The sequence below is a fragment of the Wyeomyia smithii genome, chromosome 3 (genome assembly GCF_029784165.1).
Source record: "Wyeomyia smithii strain HCP4-BCI-WySm-NY-G18 chromosome 3, ASM2978416v1, whole genome shotgun sequence".
NCBI classification, from domain to species: Eukaryota; Metazoa; Arthropoda; class Insecta; order Diptera; family Culicidae; genus Wyeomyia; species Wyeomyia smithii.
The window spans coordinates 175,003,369-175,022,205 of NC_073696.1; the positions used below are offsets into that span (position 1 = coordinate 175,003,369).

Sequence of the window (18,837 nt, forward strand, 5' to 3'; positions counted from 1 at the left end):
CGATTATAATCAAAAAAAAAAAGGGAACGTATAGGGCAGCCAAACTTTAAAACCACGTGTTCAATCATAATTCATCAGTTAACTTTTAACTAGCCTGTTCATCTGATATCAACATTGTTCAGATCGGTTGTGTAGTTTCTAAGATAAATCGTTAACGATAACATCGATAGTTTCCAAGCTTTTATCGATATTATCGATAGATTATCGATAATTTTCGGTGGTGGCGTGAGGTCGCAAAAGCAAGGATAATGTTTGTTCACTTGTCAATTTCACCAAAGTCTATTCGGCCAGTAGAGAATTGGGAACAAAAATTGGCTATTTGGGATAACTACTACAGCACTCGTGCGCTAATTGCACGAAAGTTGCAGTGCGATTAGCGGATGGGCTTTTTAATTGCATGAACTCAAAACTGTCAAAAATTTTTAAGGGGTGCGCTAATGTTTTGTTTTCGTGTATCTGTTTACGAACCAATTTTGAGCCAGTCAGATTTTTTCATGCATTGCAACTTAGTTGAAGTGTAACGAACATTACTGTATTTCAGAGAATCCCACGTTTTCAGAAGCTGTTCAGTGTGTGGACAGCTTAATGCGACATTTCAGTCAGGAGCCGATACAAGTGATCAAATTGAAATCAATTTTATCGACTATAATTGAAAACAAATGGGACAAACGTGCAATATGATTATGTATATTTGTTATTTAGTACATACGATCAAGATCTAAAATAACAAAATTAAAAGATATTATTTTTTTCCAATTAATTAAATATTTCGTGCATTCAATATCCCCTCGCAAAACTTGACAGAGAGACGTTAGCTTTAAAAACCACGTGTAGTTTGACGCAAAACTGCTTTTTAATTGCACTTTCGTGCAACTAGCGGACGTGCAATTAAAACGCAGTGCAACTAAATCGCGTGCAATTAGCGAACGAGTGCTGTATATGATATTTTGCAAGTGCAAGAAATAATCCGCATACTTTGTGCCACCTAAACCACCGACAAACTGACATGAATCCTCGAACAAAAATGTACGATTATTCTGCTCAAAAATTCAAATCTAAATATGTTACAACACTAGCGCCACACATACTTGGGTTCGCGCAACAACTCTACCGTACTACAGATGACCAGAGATGCCAGATGTGAAGGCTTGTCTCTATTTGGAAGACATTTGAGGTCGTATGAAGACGTGAAAGCCTAATAGTCGGCAGTTTAGTTGAACACAATTTAGTGTGTTTACTATGATGTTTGGTAACTGTAAAAATTTTAGTAGAGATGTATTCACTTATTAATAATGCGTGATGACATGTTTCGTGATGCGTGATGACATTTGAAAAAATGACCTGGCATCCCTGTAGATGACTGATCAGCATTCATATCAGCGTCATATCAAACGTCGCGTCGGTTGACAGCCAGTTTTGACATACGCGATCGCTGCATTTTAAAATGACGGTTTTGGATTTTTGATCAAATTTCAGAATCTAGTTTCATGTCAGTTTGTCGGTGCCTAAACTGCCACCTGCAAATTATCGATAATTATCGTTAGCGCTGGAATTTAACGATATTATCGACATGGAGCAATTGGGTCCTAAAGTTTAAAACTGTTTTCTGATTTTTATATATCAGCTGAAAGAGTGCAATTTTCTGAGCAAAAGGAACCATTCAAATATTACATAACGCGGAATCTGGCAATTTTCAATACCCCCCCCACCCCCATGTAACGCAATTTTACATGTTTGCCACATGCAATATAACGCTCCGCTGAATACCCCCCCCCCCCCACCCCCTAGAGCGTTATGTATTATTTGAATGATCCCAAACGTGATTTTTGAAAAATGTTTATCGTTTTCCTTCGATTTTTTAATAAATAATACCAAAACTGCTCGAAATGCCTTAAATGACAGTTCTCTCATATACCGTATATGGGCGAAACGTCAACTAAGACCTTTCGAGCAGTTGTTTTACTCTTCATTTAAAAATTGAAGGAAAACGATAAACAGTTTTGCTCAGAAAACGCGGCTTTTTTAAATGATATATAAAAACTTGTATAGCTTTAGGACCCAATTATCGATATTAACGATAAATATCGATAACTTTCCCATTACTAGTGTTCGCGATGATGAGGTTCGGATGTCGTACTGCGGGGAGAGCTCAGTATTAGTTCGGACACGGAAACAACCAGTTGGTCTAGCGATACGTTCTGTTGGAAACAATCCCTAAAACGATACAAATGGCGACGAGGATGAAAATAGGTATGTGGGTTTTATTGGAGTAATGCCCATTACATTTGTGAAAAGCAATTTTTGTGTTTGGAGCGAGGAAGGTACTGATGAGAAATACCAAAATGAATTGATGTAATTCTGGGGAGACAATTGTTGAAAACTTGTAATAATTATTTTTAAAGATGGCGCAGAGCAGACAGAAAAAAAATCATGTGACCGTTTTTTCTTCTCTTGGCGTTTTTTAAGAAAGATGGCGAGTGACTAACGCGATAGCTGAGTATGCGAATGAGAGAAACTGGAAGTAGTAGTGCTCGGTGCTACGGGGGATCGTAATGCTAGTCAGTTCGGTTGCGTTAGTAGAGGTGGGAACAAAATAAAATCGACGTGGAGAAGTGAGCTGTGTGCTATGATGCGAAATGCAAGAGCATCGTGCTATGAGACTACATGCTTCGTGCTAAGAGATAAACTGCTTTATGCTATGAGAGTAGATGCTTCGTGCTATGGAGAAGGGAACGTGCTACGTGCAAAAAGGGGCAATTTGATCGTAAATTTGGAGAATTTTATGGTTCAGAGTTTGTTCTGGTTCAAAAGTGTCGAAAATGTATATTCACATGGGATAGATGATGTCGGTGACTGTTTTCCTAGTTTATGGTAGAGTTTATCGTATTTTTTTTATTTTGCTTAATTTTATTAGATGCAGCTGTAATGCCCGCGTTCGCGGTCGGATCCGATCCGAGGAACGATTAGATGAGGTGGAAAAAAGCTTTTGAGAGATTCATTGCCGCCAACGGAGTAACTGATGATGAGGAAAAATATAACCTGTTGCTAGTGATTGGTGGAATTGAGTTGCAGAGTTATTTTGATAAAGTTGATAAAGCTCAGATTGGAGTCCCTATCGAAGGTGATAAGGCCAATTTGCAAATTTTAAAATATGAGTCAGCGATATACGCTTTGGCCACTCATTTTGCTCCGCAGTTGAACAAACGGTTTGAAAGGCATCAATTCCGTGCGTTGAAGCAATAACAAAGCGAAACTTTCGAAGATTTTGTTTTTCGATTAAAAGGACAGGCTAGTCGCTGCAAATTTATTGACCCTGATGATATGATAGTTGATCTTTTAATGAATTACAGCACATTATTAATATCGACATGTCTCCAACAGTTTTAAAAAATAGATTAAGTTTATATTTAAGAGGACAACTTCGTGACTGTTAATTGTTTGTATTGTTGTTTTTGAATTTATTGTATTTTAATCTTAAGTGTGGATAACGGGCTTATAGCCTATATTTTCCTGGACAATAAATAAATAAATAATGCAGTTGGGCAAGACCATTGAAGAAGTACAGAAACACACAATGGAATATAGGAATTCGAGTGTAGCAATACAAGGAAATGTGAATAAAATTTCGGGAAACCTGATGACAGGTAGAAATAATCGGAAGTGCTACAATTGTAATCGGGTCGGCCATATTGCGAAGGATATTTCTAAGTGCGTCGCTAGAAACGTTACATGTTTCAACTGCGGAAACAAGGGACACTTCAAAGTCTGTTGTCGTAAAAGGAAAGCGGAAGAACCTTCTTTACGAAATGAAAATAAGAAGAGGGTCTATGCAGTTATCGAATCCAATGATGATAAAGCAGGAAACGGTGTTTCCTTCGTGAATGATAACGGTCCTTCTGAAATTTTGAAATTTATCGTCGGGGATGTACCAGTTTCGTTGGTAGTTGACTCTGGATCACCAGCGAATATAATTCGAGAGAGTACGTATCAAAAACTTCAACGAAGTGGAGCAAAAATTGTCAACGAACGGAAAGCAGATAAAACGTTAAGCTTGGAAGCTTTTGCGTCGAACGAAAAAAATCAGTTCAGTATGGCCTTTGAAGCAGAAATCAGAACACCAGAAGAGAAAAATAGGATCTGGGCTCATTTTCTCGTTGCACCTAAAGGTCAAACTGATTTGCTAAGCAAAGCAACTGCATTTGCACTTGGAGTTTTACGAATTGAATATAGTGTCAACAAGCCCGGATTTGAAGGGGGAGCGAAGGAGGCAAATGCCCCGGGCCTCCCGATTCGAGGCCCCCCCCCCCCCCTAGTCCTGGGGCGACCTTTTTTTGAAGTAGAATACTTCTCTCAGGAAGTTCGGCTACATAGGGATGTGAAATGAAAATCTAAAACCGAAAAAAGTGAAAAATATGTCCAATTTCAAATGCTAATGAATCGGTTAGTATTCGATGGATTTCTTTCGTTCTTGCAGCAACAGATTGGAAAATCTTCTAAGATTCTTCCCAAAGGAAGATAATTGTAATTTTATTATTCACACAATTGTACTATTGAAAATAGTCAAGCCTTATCAAAACGAAAAATTCGACCTCTGATTGGTCGTTATATGATTGCTTCCCAAGCACGGTCGACAGAATCATGTACCTTGCAACTTAAAACATGCTATTTGGCCTATATAAGAGCCTGTTTCAGCCGAAGCCGCTCATAATAGTTCTAGACAGCGACAACAGCAGTCGTCCTCCCTTAGCGGCACTAGCAGTGCAGTGGATACCAGCGATGGCGAAAGCGGCCACAGCTGTGGCGTAGCAATGGATAGCGCACTAGTTGCAGCGGATTCCAGCAACGATAGCAGCTGATGCAGGAACAGTGGATACGCATGGCAGCGTATAGCGGCCACAACTGTGGCATGGCTATGGATAGCGAACTAGTTGCAGCGGATCTCAGCATCGATAGCGGCTGATGCAGTGAGGCACTCTAGTGAAATGCAGGCTCTGTGCGATAGTGGGCACTAGTAAATGCATTCAATGAAAAGTTGATTCATTTTGACAACACGTGAGCCGTCTAGTTTTGAGTGTTAAATCAGTTTTTCACTGTTTATTTTATCACAGGGAATATTTCATTCACACTGTCAGTGATAACGCAAAGATGTGATCAGCATCTTATCCGATACTAAAATGAACAACAAATTGTCCTTTTCAGGATGAAATAAAAACTTGATTGAAGAGTTAATTTTTCCTAATGAGTTAATTCACATTTTTAAATTTGTAAAAGTTATAAATTTTACTTCATCTCCGTGTCTCAAAACGTACTGAATTATATTTTTCTTTAGTCATGAGCACGACATCCGAAAAAATTTCATCTCAAAATTTAAAAATTGTCAAGCCCCAACCATGACAAGCAACTTAGGGGCCATCCACATACCATGTGGCAGATTTTAAACAATTTCAAACCCCCCCCCCCCTCCCCCTTGGACTGCCGCTCATATTAATTCTGAAAATTTTGTATGGACCGTGGACATTACACAACCCCCCCCCCCAAAGCTGTCCACGTGGTATGTGGATGGCCACTTACTATATTATTGAAAATGGTCAATCCTTGTTGAAGTGCCAAATTCGATTGATTCGATTAGTCAATGTTTATTTACTAGAAAAAATGGCTGACACGCAAGCAGCCGGCTTATCTTTCTTGTAAAAGTATTCTACTTCAACCTTGCGGTCGTGGCTTTGCACACAACCCTCCTGTTTTTTTTTTGCTCGTCACCTTCCAGAACGTTACCTCTAAATGTTTTAAGAAAAAAGGGCCTCAAACAAATTTGCCCCGGGCCCCCCACCGTCTAAATCCGGCCCTGAGTGTCAATATGATTACTGGTACTTCCAATACAAAAAATACGGAGACTGAGTTTCCTAAGATTCCCGGAGTCGCACTCAAAATTCATATTGATGAATCAGTCAGGCCAGTAATTCAAGCTCCAAGGAGACTTCCTATCGCAATGGAAGCTGCAGTAGAAGAAATTATTCGCGATTTTATCGACAAGAAGATCATTGAGCGTGTTGAAGGCCCCCAGTCATGGGTTTCACCAATAATTCCTGTTAGAAAGAGTGATTGCAAAATACGAGTTTGTATTGATATGCGTGTAGCTAATCAAGCGGTTATTCGAGAACATTATCCTATGCCAAACATAGATTCCGCGATGGCATCGATCCCCAAAGTTGCCAAACTATCCAAAGTTGATCTAGAGTCTGCGTATTACCATCCTGTGTTGGAACCTGATAGTAGAAAAATAACTACATTCGCATCTCGGAGTGGTGTATATCGATTTCGACGATTGATGTTCGGTATCAAATCGGCACCAGAACTATTCCAGCGAGAAATGGAGAACTTGTTACGCGGAATCGATGGTCTTATCGTTTTTCTCGATGATGCTCTTATTCACGGCGGTACAGAGAAAGAACATTACGAAAGGCTGGATGAGTTTATGAAACGAGCAGAAGCAAATAATTTGAAGATTAACAAGGCAAAGTCAGTTTTTGGTGTTGAAGAGGCAATTTTTTGGGACATGTAGTTTCGGTGCATGGAATTAGACCAACACATGACAAGATACAGGCAATTTTGGATTTACAGCCTCCAAGCTGTATGACAGAGCTTAAATCTTTGATGGGAACGATAAACTTTGTCGGTAAATTTATTCCCAACTTAGCACCAATGACAGCCTGCATGAGAGAGCTTCTCATTAAGGATACACCGTTCGTTTGGCGGGATAAACACGATCAAGAGCTTATGGAGATAAAGGCTACACTAGGGAAGGTCGAGTCACTTGGATTTTTCAACCCTGTTGACGAGACATTACTCATTACAGATGCTAGTCCTGTTGGGGTTGGAGCCATCATGGTACAGGTCAAAGACGGTATATCAAGAACAATATACTGTGCCTCTAAGAGTCTATCTATTCACGAAAAAAAGTATTGTCAGACAGAGAAAAAGTGCTACGCGATGGTATGGGCTATGGAAAAGTTTTATATGTATTTCTATGGACACCATTTCACTCTGATTACCGACTGCAAGCCGTTGCAATATTTGTTCAACCGTGTACAATCGAAACCATCAGCTGGAACAGAAAGATGGATCCTGAGACTACATTCTTTCGATTTTGAGGTTAGATATGAACCTGGAGACAAAAACCTGCTGAAATAACAGATGTAGAAGGAGATATCGTACAATGGATAGTACAAGAATCGAAACCTGTCACCACAGACAAACAGACATAACACTTCGAACAAATTTTAAATAGAATCATCGTTCGGACGATTCCAGTGCTTTACGATAGTAACACTAGCACCATCTGCTGCCGTGTTCGCGCTGCGTCATGTATTTCGACATCAGCGCTAGCGTTACGGCATGTGTCAAATGAGGAACCACAAAATATGTATGAGATTGCATGACAGCGCCTCAAGCGGCGTTGTCGCGCGAAGACTGCTATAGGATTGGGAATTTGAAATGATCGTTTTCTCGTGACGATGGAGCTAGATTCCAGTGTTACGTCTGTTAGTCTGTGCTGTTACTATACGTGTTGAAGATATTTGTAAAGCGACAACTGAAGACGAAGAACTTTGCAAGGTAAGAGAGGCCATCGAGACAGGAGATTGGGATGGCATTTCCTTGCAGTACGCAGTCTCAACAATCAAAAATGACTTGGCGGTGTAGGGGTGATAGGAATGTTATTCCTTCATCAATAAGAGAAAAAGTTGTACAACTAGCTCACTTTGGGCACCAGGGCAGCACAGAGATCAAAGCTCTTCTGAGATCCAAAGTTTGGTTTCCAGGGATGGATAAACTAGTAGAACAAGTGGTAAAAAGATAAAAACCCTGTCAGATGACGTCTATTCCCGAAAGCTTAAACCCGATCATTCGTCGTTTTCCTACACAGCCGTGGCAAGATCTCGCAATGGATTTCAAGAAAGGTTTACCGTTGGGGAAATCTTTACTCGTGGTGGTGTGTTACACAAGCAGGTTCATTCAAGTTGAAGCCATGAAACCAGCTACTACCCAAAAAGTGATCAGTGCGCTTTTGAGAATGTTCGCGTTATTTGGCTTACCACGTTCGATCACAGCGGATAACGGTCCTCAGTTTAGGTCATCGGAGCTTAAACAGTTTTGCACCAGTTATGGCATACATTTGAATCTTTCCATCCCGTATTGGCCAGAACAAAATGGAGCGGTGGAAAGACAAATGAGGAACATCGGACGAAGAATCAAAATCAGCACAATTCAAGGAACAGATTGGGAACATGATTTAATGAGTTACCTGCTCATGTATCATGATCAGGGTTGATATTTGTTGACACTCTTGAGTGAAAGTGAAAAAAAGCATCCATAAACGTTATTTTCTTACAATCCTTTCAGAGTTCTCCCTTCCCGCTTTTTGCATGGAAGTGAACTGTCAAAACACCTCATTATATTTCATGCGATGAAAGCAAGACAACAAAATCAGTTTATCAGTTAACGAAGATTGTCAAGGCATCGGTCAGTGTCAGTGAAAAAGTGTTTCGGTAAGGTTCATTTTGGTTAAGTGGACTGTTTGTTTTTCTTTTTCGCCTTGAAGTGAAGATCATTTGGTTGGATTTGTCGTCAAATTTTATTCCGTAACCGTGAACGATGAGCGCGATCTATTTCATCTGAGTATAACAGCACGTTACTAGGACGAAAATCTAGTGTATCTGAAAGAGTGCAGCGATCATTGGAAGTGAAAATTGAAAAAGGATTGGCTGTAATTTTCGAAGAATTTTGCTGGGGAAAATGACTTTTATCAGCACTGATCATGATACATGCATGCCATGCATGCCACACCCCAAGAAACAATCAGACGAACGGCGTCACGCGACATCTCATCAATTAAAAGAAGGTGATACGGTTATTATGCACATTCAGCAGATAGGATCTTTGCAACCGACGTTTGCAGCAGAAGAGTTTAATATTGCCGAGGTCAATGGAAGTATGATAACTGTCAGGTCCAAGGTATCGGGAAAAACCTATTTTAGGAACAGTGCTCATCTAAAAAAGCTACAAACCAGTGAAGAAGATGTAACGGAGGAAGACAATGGAAATTAGGAAAACCCAGGAAATGATATGGTGACTGATAGAGATATAATCGCAGGTAATAAGGATAGAGTCAGTGATCCGATAATTGAAGAACTAGATAGATATCGTAGACAGGTTAAGAAACCGGAAAGCACAGACTAACAGACATGACACGTCGAACAAATTTTCAATAAAATCATCGTTTGGATGATTCCAGTACTTTACGTTAGTAACACTAGCACCATCTGCTGTCGTGTTCGCGTTGCGTCATGTATTTCGACATCAGCGCCAGCGTTACTGCATGTGTCAAATGGGGAACTACAAAATATGCATGATATTGCATGACAGCGCCCCAGACGACGTTTTCGCGCGATGACTGTTATTTGAATGAAAATTTGAAATGAACGTTTTTTTGTGGCGATGGAGCTAGGTTCCAGTGTTACGTCTGTTAGTCTGTGGCTATACCTTTCTAGGAGAAAGGCATAAAACATTGTCCGTTTACTGTTCTCACCGCAAAATACATCTTAAATTTTTTCTAGAGGGGAGGCATGTGAATGGGAAACATTTAAGGATGCTACTGCTAATGGATGGTTTTATCACAGAGATCAGACGTTGATCTTATTTTCAAAGGATGTGTAAAAACTTGCAACCGTCATTTAACAGTAAGTGGTAATGCTCCCGCTATGGGGCGTTATTGACAAACCAAGCACTGATATCGATAAAATATCGATACGGCAATATTTATGCAGTGCAACTGGGGCACAACAAGACAGATGTCGTTAGTGTATTATCGAATTTTGATTCAAATTTTTGCACACGATTTTTAATTTTTTTTATATGAACATGAATGTCTGTTCTCTGTGGTTATATCGTCAACCTGCTAGGGGTTCCATTGTTACGTCTGTTTGTTAGTTTGTACTGCTAGTTTAGTCTATTAGGTTAGGATCTATGGATTCTATCAACAACACGAATCAAACTCTCTGTCTGGCGGTCAAATTAACAATGAATATTTAATAGATGCAAAATATTATTTCTCTGTGTCGCTTATGTATAACGTACAACGGTGAGAGAACAGCAACGTTACCAAGTGTTACAGTTTTCGTTTATACCTAAGACCTAAGACAAGACGTGACAGCTGGTCACCATTACATTCAACCAATTTGAACCGGCTGCTGATTGGCTGAATTCGATAACGCAATCGTCACGTAGAAAATACAACGAGGTTACTTTTCACTGTAAAGCAGTGATGCTGGAGAGTTATAATTTAGCTATTATAATTGTTCATAAATAATGATGCAAAAGTATGCAAGGTACATGATATTAACGAGTAATGTATTTCACTGTTATAACTTTAAAAATGCATTGATTAATCGTTTATTACTATTTCGGTTGAAGTCCAAGAAACTTAGGAAGAAAAAATTTGATAATAGAAGTATGCTTTATTGAACATAAAATAATAAATAAGAATTGAGTATTATTCGCCTATATATTGCAATTTTAATTTGTTTTATTTTCATTGACCTGCAAAAGTTGTTAAAAATAATCATTCTGGCATCAACGGTATGGAACGTTCAAAAAAATTTCGACGGGGATGACGGCCGTTACGAAAAGAAAAATAAGAAGCCAGCTGTCGCGTCTTGTCTTAGCCTAAGACCTAAGAAGACGTGACAGCTGGTCACCGTTACATTCAACCAATTTGAACCGGCTGCTGATTGGCTAAATCCGATAACGCAATCGTCACGTAGAAAATACAACGAGGTTATTTTTCACTGTAAAGCAGTGTTGCTGGAGAGTCATAATTTAGCTGTTATAATTTTTCATAAATAATGATGCAAAAGAATGCAAGGTACATGATATTACCGAATAATGTATTTCACTGTTATAACTTTAAAAATGCATTGATTAATCGTTCTTTGCTATTTCGGTTGAAGTCCAAGAAACTTAGGAAGAGAAAATTTGGGTACCAAGAAACTTAGGAAGAAAAAAATTGATAGAAGAAGTATGCTTTATTGAACATAAAATAATAAATAAAAATTGAGTATTATTCGCCTATATATATATTACATTTAAAATTTGTTTTATTTTCATTGACCTGCAAAAGTTGTTAAAAATAATCATTCTGGCATCAACGGTGTGGAACGTTCAAAAAAATTTCGAAGGGGATGCCGGCCGTTACGAAAAGAAAAATAAGAAGCCAGCTATCGCGTCTTGTCTTAGCCTAAGACCTTATAACTTTAAAAATGCATTGATTTATCGTTCTTTACTATTTCGGTTGAATTTCAAGAAACTTAGGAAGAAAAAATTTGGGTACCAAGAAACTTAGGAAGAAAAAAATTGATAGAAGAAGTATGTTTTATTGAACATAAAATAATTAATAAAAATTGAGTATTATTCGCCTATATATATTACATTTTAAATTTGTTTTATTTTCATTGACCTGCAAAAGTTGTTAAAAATAATCATTCTGGCATCAACGGTGTGGAACGTTCAAAAAAATTTCGACGGGGATGCCGGCCGTTACGAAAAGAAAAATAAGAAGCCAGCTGTCGCGTCTTGTCTTAGCTTCTAGCTGATTTCACCGTTATTATTATGTTATGCCGAAGACCCATAACCGGTTTTTAACTTGTTTTTTTTTTATCAGACACGTCATATGCATACCTACAGTAAAACAAGACTACAGTTGTGATATTAAAAAAATATATAATTTGAACTAAACCGTATCTTAACCCACTATATAAAAGTTTACAAAAGGTCGGTAAAGCTCAGCTAAAGTTAAATAAGGACACGTAGAAAGCCATTTTCCTACGTGGCATTAGTTGTTCACTGTATCGTGTTTTAATGAAATGTTTGGATTTTTTTCTACTTTGTGTCCCATACTTAGCCATTTATCTACCACAAATATGAGAAAACTAAGAGGTGGACAAACTCGTGAAACGCGGAAGCAAAAACAGGAACGTCGTGGGGAAAATGTTAAAATTCAACAGCAGCTCAAAACAATCGTACTTCCCACCTGTGGAGTGATCTTCCTGTGTATAGTGGTATATGTCTTCCTTAAAACACGTCCACGCTACGAAGAACTTTAAAAACAAAACGAATATATACATTATTTCGTTATTTTATTGTCTTTTGAGGCATTTTTAACAATATTCAAACATTATTTACACCAGTCAACCAGTATCCAGAAAAAACATTTGTACAAAGCAATAAAAAAAACTTAAACTTATTGGTAGGCAGCTTTATATTGCAACCTAAATGACATGCTAACAAGTCATGAAAAAATGATATGATTTCCATATTCAAATGAGTAACTCCTAATAACTACTGCAGTTATTAAGTTTACTTAAATTATTTTATCCGGAAAACTATAAACTTATTTTCGATGTAAAGTTAAATTACATATTGATAAATCGTTTTCTCTTTACATCTAATACGAGTGGAATATGACTCAGCATTCGACAAGCAACTCGTCTCATTTGAAATACGTGGTCGAGAGAAGTCTACTTTGATAACCAGTACTTGTGGTATCAGGGGTATCAGTTTGCTAGCTTTCCTGATATTATAAAATGTAGGTGTATCGTTCTGATTATGCAGAATATGTCTGAAATTTTATTAAAGTTCAAAGTTTAGGAAACAGTGTTGAGGATAGCAGCATTTTAACGTTGAAGACTGAGCTCAACATAAACTAGATCATGGCTTAAAATGATGAGGGATATGTTAAGAAACAATAACACAAATATAATAAGGAAACAGCCTGTATTCAAATAATATAAACTATGTTGTAGTAAAGAGCAAAACGATCTTTCGGCTTCAATGTATATGTAATAACTTGGCAACAGTGTTTGGTATCATCGTTTGTTGCACGACGACGGCACCTCTGGTGGCTAGCAGACTTCAGATTATCTTGCAATCGCTTATTTGAACTACGCATAAAACGAAAAGTGGGAATAACTTTTTATATTAAATTTTATGTATAAAACTTTGATCAACGCCCGTGCCTTTGCTGGTATTGATATGATTACATCAACTGCTAATCGGAAAACGACACGACCAGACATTGTTGTTGTATGCGATGAATTATTTAAAAATGTACAGCTTAGAATTCATCTCCAGTATCTGCGGTTTGTAACATTAGAATTATATTGTAGTTGACACCAATTTATGCATTCTGCTCAGTTTTGAATCGGTATTTGATGACATTATTTGTGGTATAGTCAGTAACAATAGTTTAAAATAGAACATCGCATTGCCTCCTATATGACTAAAAATAGACAGTATCATTTAGTTTTTTCACCATTCGAAGGCAAAGCTCGGACGACTCATTTATAGGAAAAGTTGGTTATTTTTCGAATCAACAATGTATGATGGTACATTGAATACACATGTTTAGATTTTTAGACTGAATACCATGTTGAGGAATTGTTCATAGTGGATGGTTATTACACCATCCTGATCTGTATCATACTGTCTAAACGCTGACGTGAGTGTATACAGTATCACACAGCACTGGATAAAGTCATCAAACAGAATAGTACCTTTTCCGTAACGATCGAATTTCCTAATTAATATATCGTACAGACCATCGGAAAGACGATATCCGAACGCAGTCAGTGCCGACTTCAATTCATTTTTGTCGATATTCCCGGAGTTGTCTGTATCAAATGAGCGAAAGCAATTCTGCCAGTCAGTGACATATTTCCATAACGCACCAAAATCCTGAAAGCTTACACAGCCTCGATTCGACCTATCGAACATTCCTATCATAAGTCGAACGGTTTCTGGATTGAAAGGATTCCAAGTACCATTTGATAAGGCTTGCTGTAGTTCATCTGCCGAAATAAAGCCACTCCGGTCTCTATCCACTTTTTGAAAAATATTCCATAAGAACTGTTGGTCTGGCATACCGGACATTTTTGTTGTATTTCTGTTGGCGTATTTAATAGTATATAGGTACAATTCTAGAAAATAATAATTCAATTCTAGAAAATAATAGTTGTACTTACGAAGTAACTGATTTAAAGTGATGAGTGAAATATATAGACAGTATTCTTACGAAAACACAATACACAGTCTAGTACACTGTAAACTTTCCCATATGACGTTTGTGACTCATCTAAGCCAAGACCTGTATACAGCTAAATTTTATCAAGTTTTAGCTCTCTGAAGCACGTCACAGTATGTAACATACGTAACTTAGTTACAAAAATGGCCGATAATCAGTGTTGCTAGGTTATGCTGATGGGGTCGAAGTAGATATTTTAAAGTCAACCGATTGAACTTGAATAAGTAAAACGCTATCAACTTAAAATTTAGACCCCAGCAAACTATCAAATTGGCACAAACGCAGCCGCAACGTATCAATTGTGTTTTGACTTTGGGCCTTTAGAAAGAATACAGTCAACAGCTTGGTTCCTTTGTAAAAGTTAGCAAACCTTCACATGAAAACTACGTCTTAATAATTCTCCACGGAAGTCACATTTGAGCATATGATACAATTCGCTTTAACGGCGTTGCTGATATTTTAGTTTTTGCATGAGAGAAAGAAGAAAAAGAAGAATTATTTTTGATTTTGTCATCATGCACATGTGGACAATCATATACTGCCTGTGATCGCATAACTGTAACATTCGACATTTTATAGATTTTGCGTTTTTTATTGGGACATGCTTAAAATAGTATGTACTTTTTACATTTGAAAAAATATGCTAATGTTTGTTTGAAAAAAGTCGTAAAAAATACCAAGTTGTTTTGTCACATAGCGTAAATAACCGCATAATTGTAACACTACCTAACCTTTTCAACTTTTTTGTCATAAAAGCTTCCATCCAAATCCACTTCTGCATCCTTTGAAACTCGGAAGTTATTCTGGTCCGGTAGCCAACTACCGGTGATCCGTTTCTGATGTTCAGCTCATGCTTGTTGATTACAAGAAAAACTTCATTTCCACTGTAATATATTCCAAAAGTAGCTTGAAAGTAACGGCATAAAAGTATCATTGCAAAAATTTCAACCAATTTGACTTCAAAAGTAGTGGTCAACGTTTACATAGTGTAAAGTAGTGCTTTGTTCGTGATACTAAGTTTAGTTGAACTGTCTATTTGCAAAAATATATTGGGAACAATGCATTTTAGGTCAAAACATAAAAGTGTCATTTGCTTGAACAACCAATTTTGCAAATGTTACAATTATGCGGTTATGGGCAGTATAGGAATGAGAGTTCGCATAAGTGCGAATAGTTTCCAAACTTCCCAAATTCTTTTTGAACTCCGTCAAAACCTGTCAAAACGCATAACACCACTCGCCACTAACCGTTATCAATAACATAATGTGACGTCCTGAAAGCGAGATGTTATCAAGGGAATGGTATGGTAGCCTTCAAGCGTTACTAACATCTATTTCTGTACAGTTTATCCCAAAACTACTTTCTCTGCTGTCACAGTTTGCTTCACTTTGTTTTGGGGCACAATTAATAAACTAAATAAAAACCTTGAGAAATTGCTCAAAACTGTCTGATATGCTATCAATAATTGCAGTCAACATTTAACCGGTTTGCCCGAATCGACATAAGAAAAGGGTGAACTGACCATTTTTCGGGTGCCAGTGCCAGTGATGTTGGTAACGCGTCAAATGTATGGTAGCTGACAGCGATGCCATCCCCGTGGATGTTCTAAAATTCAAGCGTTACGATAGTTACAAAAGATATACATTTCTTTTTTTACGCTACACTGTAAATAAAAATCACGTCGAAGTAAAGTGATTTGCTATTGAATTCGCACTACTTGCCTAACATTTCAGAGTTGAATGAAAATCTTTCGAAATATATTAATGCAAAGAACGATGAAATCAACAGCGAATCACTTTATTTTCTGTTGTTGAACATAACTTTGTTGATGTGCTTATGTTTGAGACACGGAATGTCGGTCAGTTGGATAATTATATAAATTTGCAATAAATTCAAGAGACTTCTTTTTATTTTAGATTTTTAATTTTATTTTATTTTAGATTTTTAATTTAATAACAAAATGATCCTAGAAATGTTCCCTGTTACTGTATCGATGCAATTGATTTCAGGATCTGTAAACGAGTCGTTTTATTGTTATTTTAACTTAAAACATTCAATAAAACTTACGCTCAAATAAATTTCCGATCTCTGGATAAATGAGCTGCTTGCACCGTTCGCCATTGTCACTATTTTTATTTCGCTTTATGGTTTTGACGTTTGTCAATTTGAATTGCAGCTGTAATTCAATTGATTTAAACAGTAGTGATAATACAAGAGATATTCATTATAGTACGATGGTGATTTCCATTAACCAGTTTTCAACGCAAAATCATTTCATTGGAAAGTGTTAATCATCGAGAAATCAACACTAAATCACTTCAACTTGCAGTGTGATGTGACGAATTGAGTAAAGTGCAAAAACACTTGAAGTAATCGTGACATTTTTTTATAGTGTAGAACACTTTATGACATACATATAAACAAATATGACAATGATATAGTGCTCGAAATCGAGATCTTTTTTTACGCTAGAACACTTTATGACATACATATACAATGAGTATAAAAGAGAGGTGAGGAGAAAACCTACTAACACTTGCACACGCCCCTCTGCTTGCCCCCTTCTGCCCAGAGATGATGCCAAATAGTGACGTAGCTATTTGAGTTTACCATTGAGTTCGTCTAGTTGTTTTAGCATTGGGCGATACGACGGAGAGTATCGATACTTCAGTATCGATACCCGAAGGACCAAAAGTATCGAGATACTCAAAATATCGGTCGAAAAGTATCGATACCAGAAGTATCGATACTATAGTTGAGATCATTTTTTGAATGTTTGATAAATACATTTACTCAGGGTGGCTACTCTACCGGGAAAAACGGGAAAAGCGGGAAAAAGCCGGGAATTTCAAATCACCGGGAAAAAAATACGGGAAAACCGGGAAATTAGGCTTCACGCCGGGAAAATCATCCTTCTTCATGTCTGCCGCTTTATTCGTTCAACAGTTTATGAGGAAATGTCAACATGAGACCCTGTTTTTTTTTCATGTTTACCTAACTGGCATGATTCTGCCGGCTAGGGGAAAGCTGGTTGTTGGTTTCAGTTAAAGTCGACAGCGGCTTCGCAGCAAGATCTGCGTCAAATGAAATCAGGCTTGATCAGGTGGATAAATTTACTGTTCCGTAACATATATTGTCAGATTTTAAAGAAGTCAAAAAGTTATCAGCGTCGCGGGAGGCGTATTGAAACTTCTTGTGAATAGTGTTCGACATCGCATCGGGGAGAATCCGGTCAAAAGTCAAATAGGACCGGAAACTTCGAGTCTCGATTTTATTTCGAACCGGACCGGAACGGAGCTACCCGGTTTGTACGTCCCGATTTTTGGTATGATTTTAACCACGAGCAGCAAAAAGCAGCAAAACAAATTTTTTCATTCTGTGTTGGACCTTTTGACTACTTGATTTTGTTGGGGAAAGACGCTACCTTGAAGAGCTGAAATGTCAACATGAGACCCTGTTTTTTTTTCATGTTTACCTAACTGGCATGATTCTGCCGGCTAGGGGAAAGCTGGTTGTTGGTTTCAGTTAAAGTCGACAGCGGCTTCGCAGCAAGATCTGCGTCAAATAAAATCAGGCTTGATCAGGTGGATAAATTTACTGTTCCGTAACATATATTGTCAGATTTTAAAGAAGTCAAAAAGTTATCAGCGTCGCGGGAGGCGTATTGAAACTTCTTGTGAATAGTGTTCGACATCGCATCGGGGAGAATCCGGTCAAAAGTCAAATAGGACCGGAAACTTCGAGTCTCGATTTTATTTCGAACCGGACCGGAACGGAGCTACCCGGTTTGTACGTCCCGATTTTTGGTATGATTTTAACCACAAGCAGCAAAAAGCAGCAAAACAAATTTTTTCATTCTGTGTTGGACCTTTTGACTACTTGATTTTGTTGGGGAAAGACGCCACCTTGAAGAGCTATTTGTTAAAGATTTCTCAGTTTTTTTTTCTATATCAAAAACAAACAGTAGCTAAATAATTTTTTTTTTCAAATTGTTTATTCAGAGTGTCAGTTGAATTTATTTTACGGACCATGAGAAAATTTCTTATACAATACATTGACCCCAGCTCGAAAATTTTAAAATCCCAGGATCGAAGTTTTTCGAAAAAAAAAATTGTTTTGAAATAACAGATCGTGATTTTGCAAAATGCATCATGACAGTTCATGTGCATTTTTTTCATTGGTCACTCTGAGGCTCTTCTTCCCAAAGTCCGCTTGAAGTTTTGCCTGAGGACATTTTTCTAGAAAACAAAAACTCTATGCCCCAACTCTTGAATTTATCCCACGCATTTCATTGGCATCCTGATACAGAAGCACTGCAAGCTCGAGAGAAGGTTGACAGAGAAAGATGCAGAAGGAAGCAAAAAAGCGCGAGAAGGCAAAGATTGTCAACGATTTGGAGATAAAGAGGGCGAAAATTGTGCAGCAGATCACCATGAAGGTACTTGCTAAAGTCGACAAACAGCTAAACACGATGAAGGAGGAATGATTTTCAAAGTTTTGTAACACTATTTTTGCAAGGCACAAATAAGCATGTGAAAATTGATTTTTTTCTCATATGTTTTAAAAATAAAACACCGGGAAATTTCACTAAATATCATCGGGAAAACCGGGAAAAACCGGGAAATTGAAAATTGATATTGAGTGGCCACCCTGAATTTACTGAAAACCAGTAATCGATTCAGTGATTCGCGAAAATACAGCAA

At 37.7% G+C, this 18,837-nt stretch overlaps 2 protein-coding genes across 2 annotated transcripts; one reads left to right on the forward strand and one right to left on the reverse strand.

Moving 5' to 3' along the window:
• The first annotated feature begins 11,655 nt into the window (after positions 1-11,655).
• LOC129731956 (single-pass membrane and coiled-coil domain-containing protein 4 homolog) lies at positions 11,656-12,298 on the forward strand. Its single transcript, XM_055692362.1, has 2 exons — positions 11,656-11,826; positions 11,957-12,298. The coding sequence occupies exon 2, from the start codon at positions 11,976-11,978 to the stop codon at positions 12,156-12,158; it is 183 nt and encodes a 60-aa protein (XP_055548337.1). The 5' UTR covers positions 11,656-11,826; positions 11,957-11,975; the 3' UTR covers positions 12,159-12,298.
• A 513-nt stretch (positions 12,299-12,811) lies between these two features.
• Positions 12,812-14,195, reverse strand: LOC129731955 (programmed cell death protein 6). The gene is made up of 2 exons (XM_055692361.1): positions 14,076-14,195; positions 12,812-13,996 (listed from the first exon to the last, which is right to left on the reverse strand). Exon 2 carries the CDS (start codon positions 13,981-13,983, stop codon positions 13,459-13,461), a length of 525 nt encoding a protein of 174 aa, XP_055548336.1. The 5' UTR covers positions 13,984-13,996; positions 14,076-14,195; the 3' UTR covers positions 12,812-13,458.
• Positions 14,196-18,837: the final 4,642 nt, after the last annotated feature.

Excerpts from the sequence above, each read along its gene's own strand:
- LOC129731956 (XM_055692362.1), top strand. The coding sequence starts at position 11,976 with ATGAGAAAACTAAGAGGTGGACAAACTCGTGAAACGCGGAAGCAAAAA.
- LOC129731955 (XM_055692361.1), bottom strand. The coding sequence starts at position 13,983 with ATGTCCGGTATGCCAGACCAACAGTTCTTATGGAATATTTTTCAAAAA.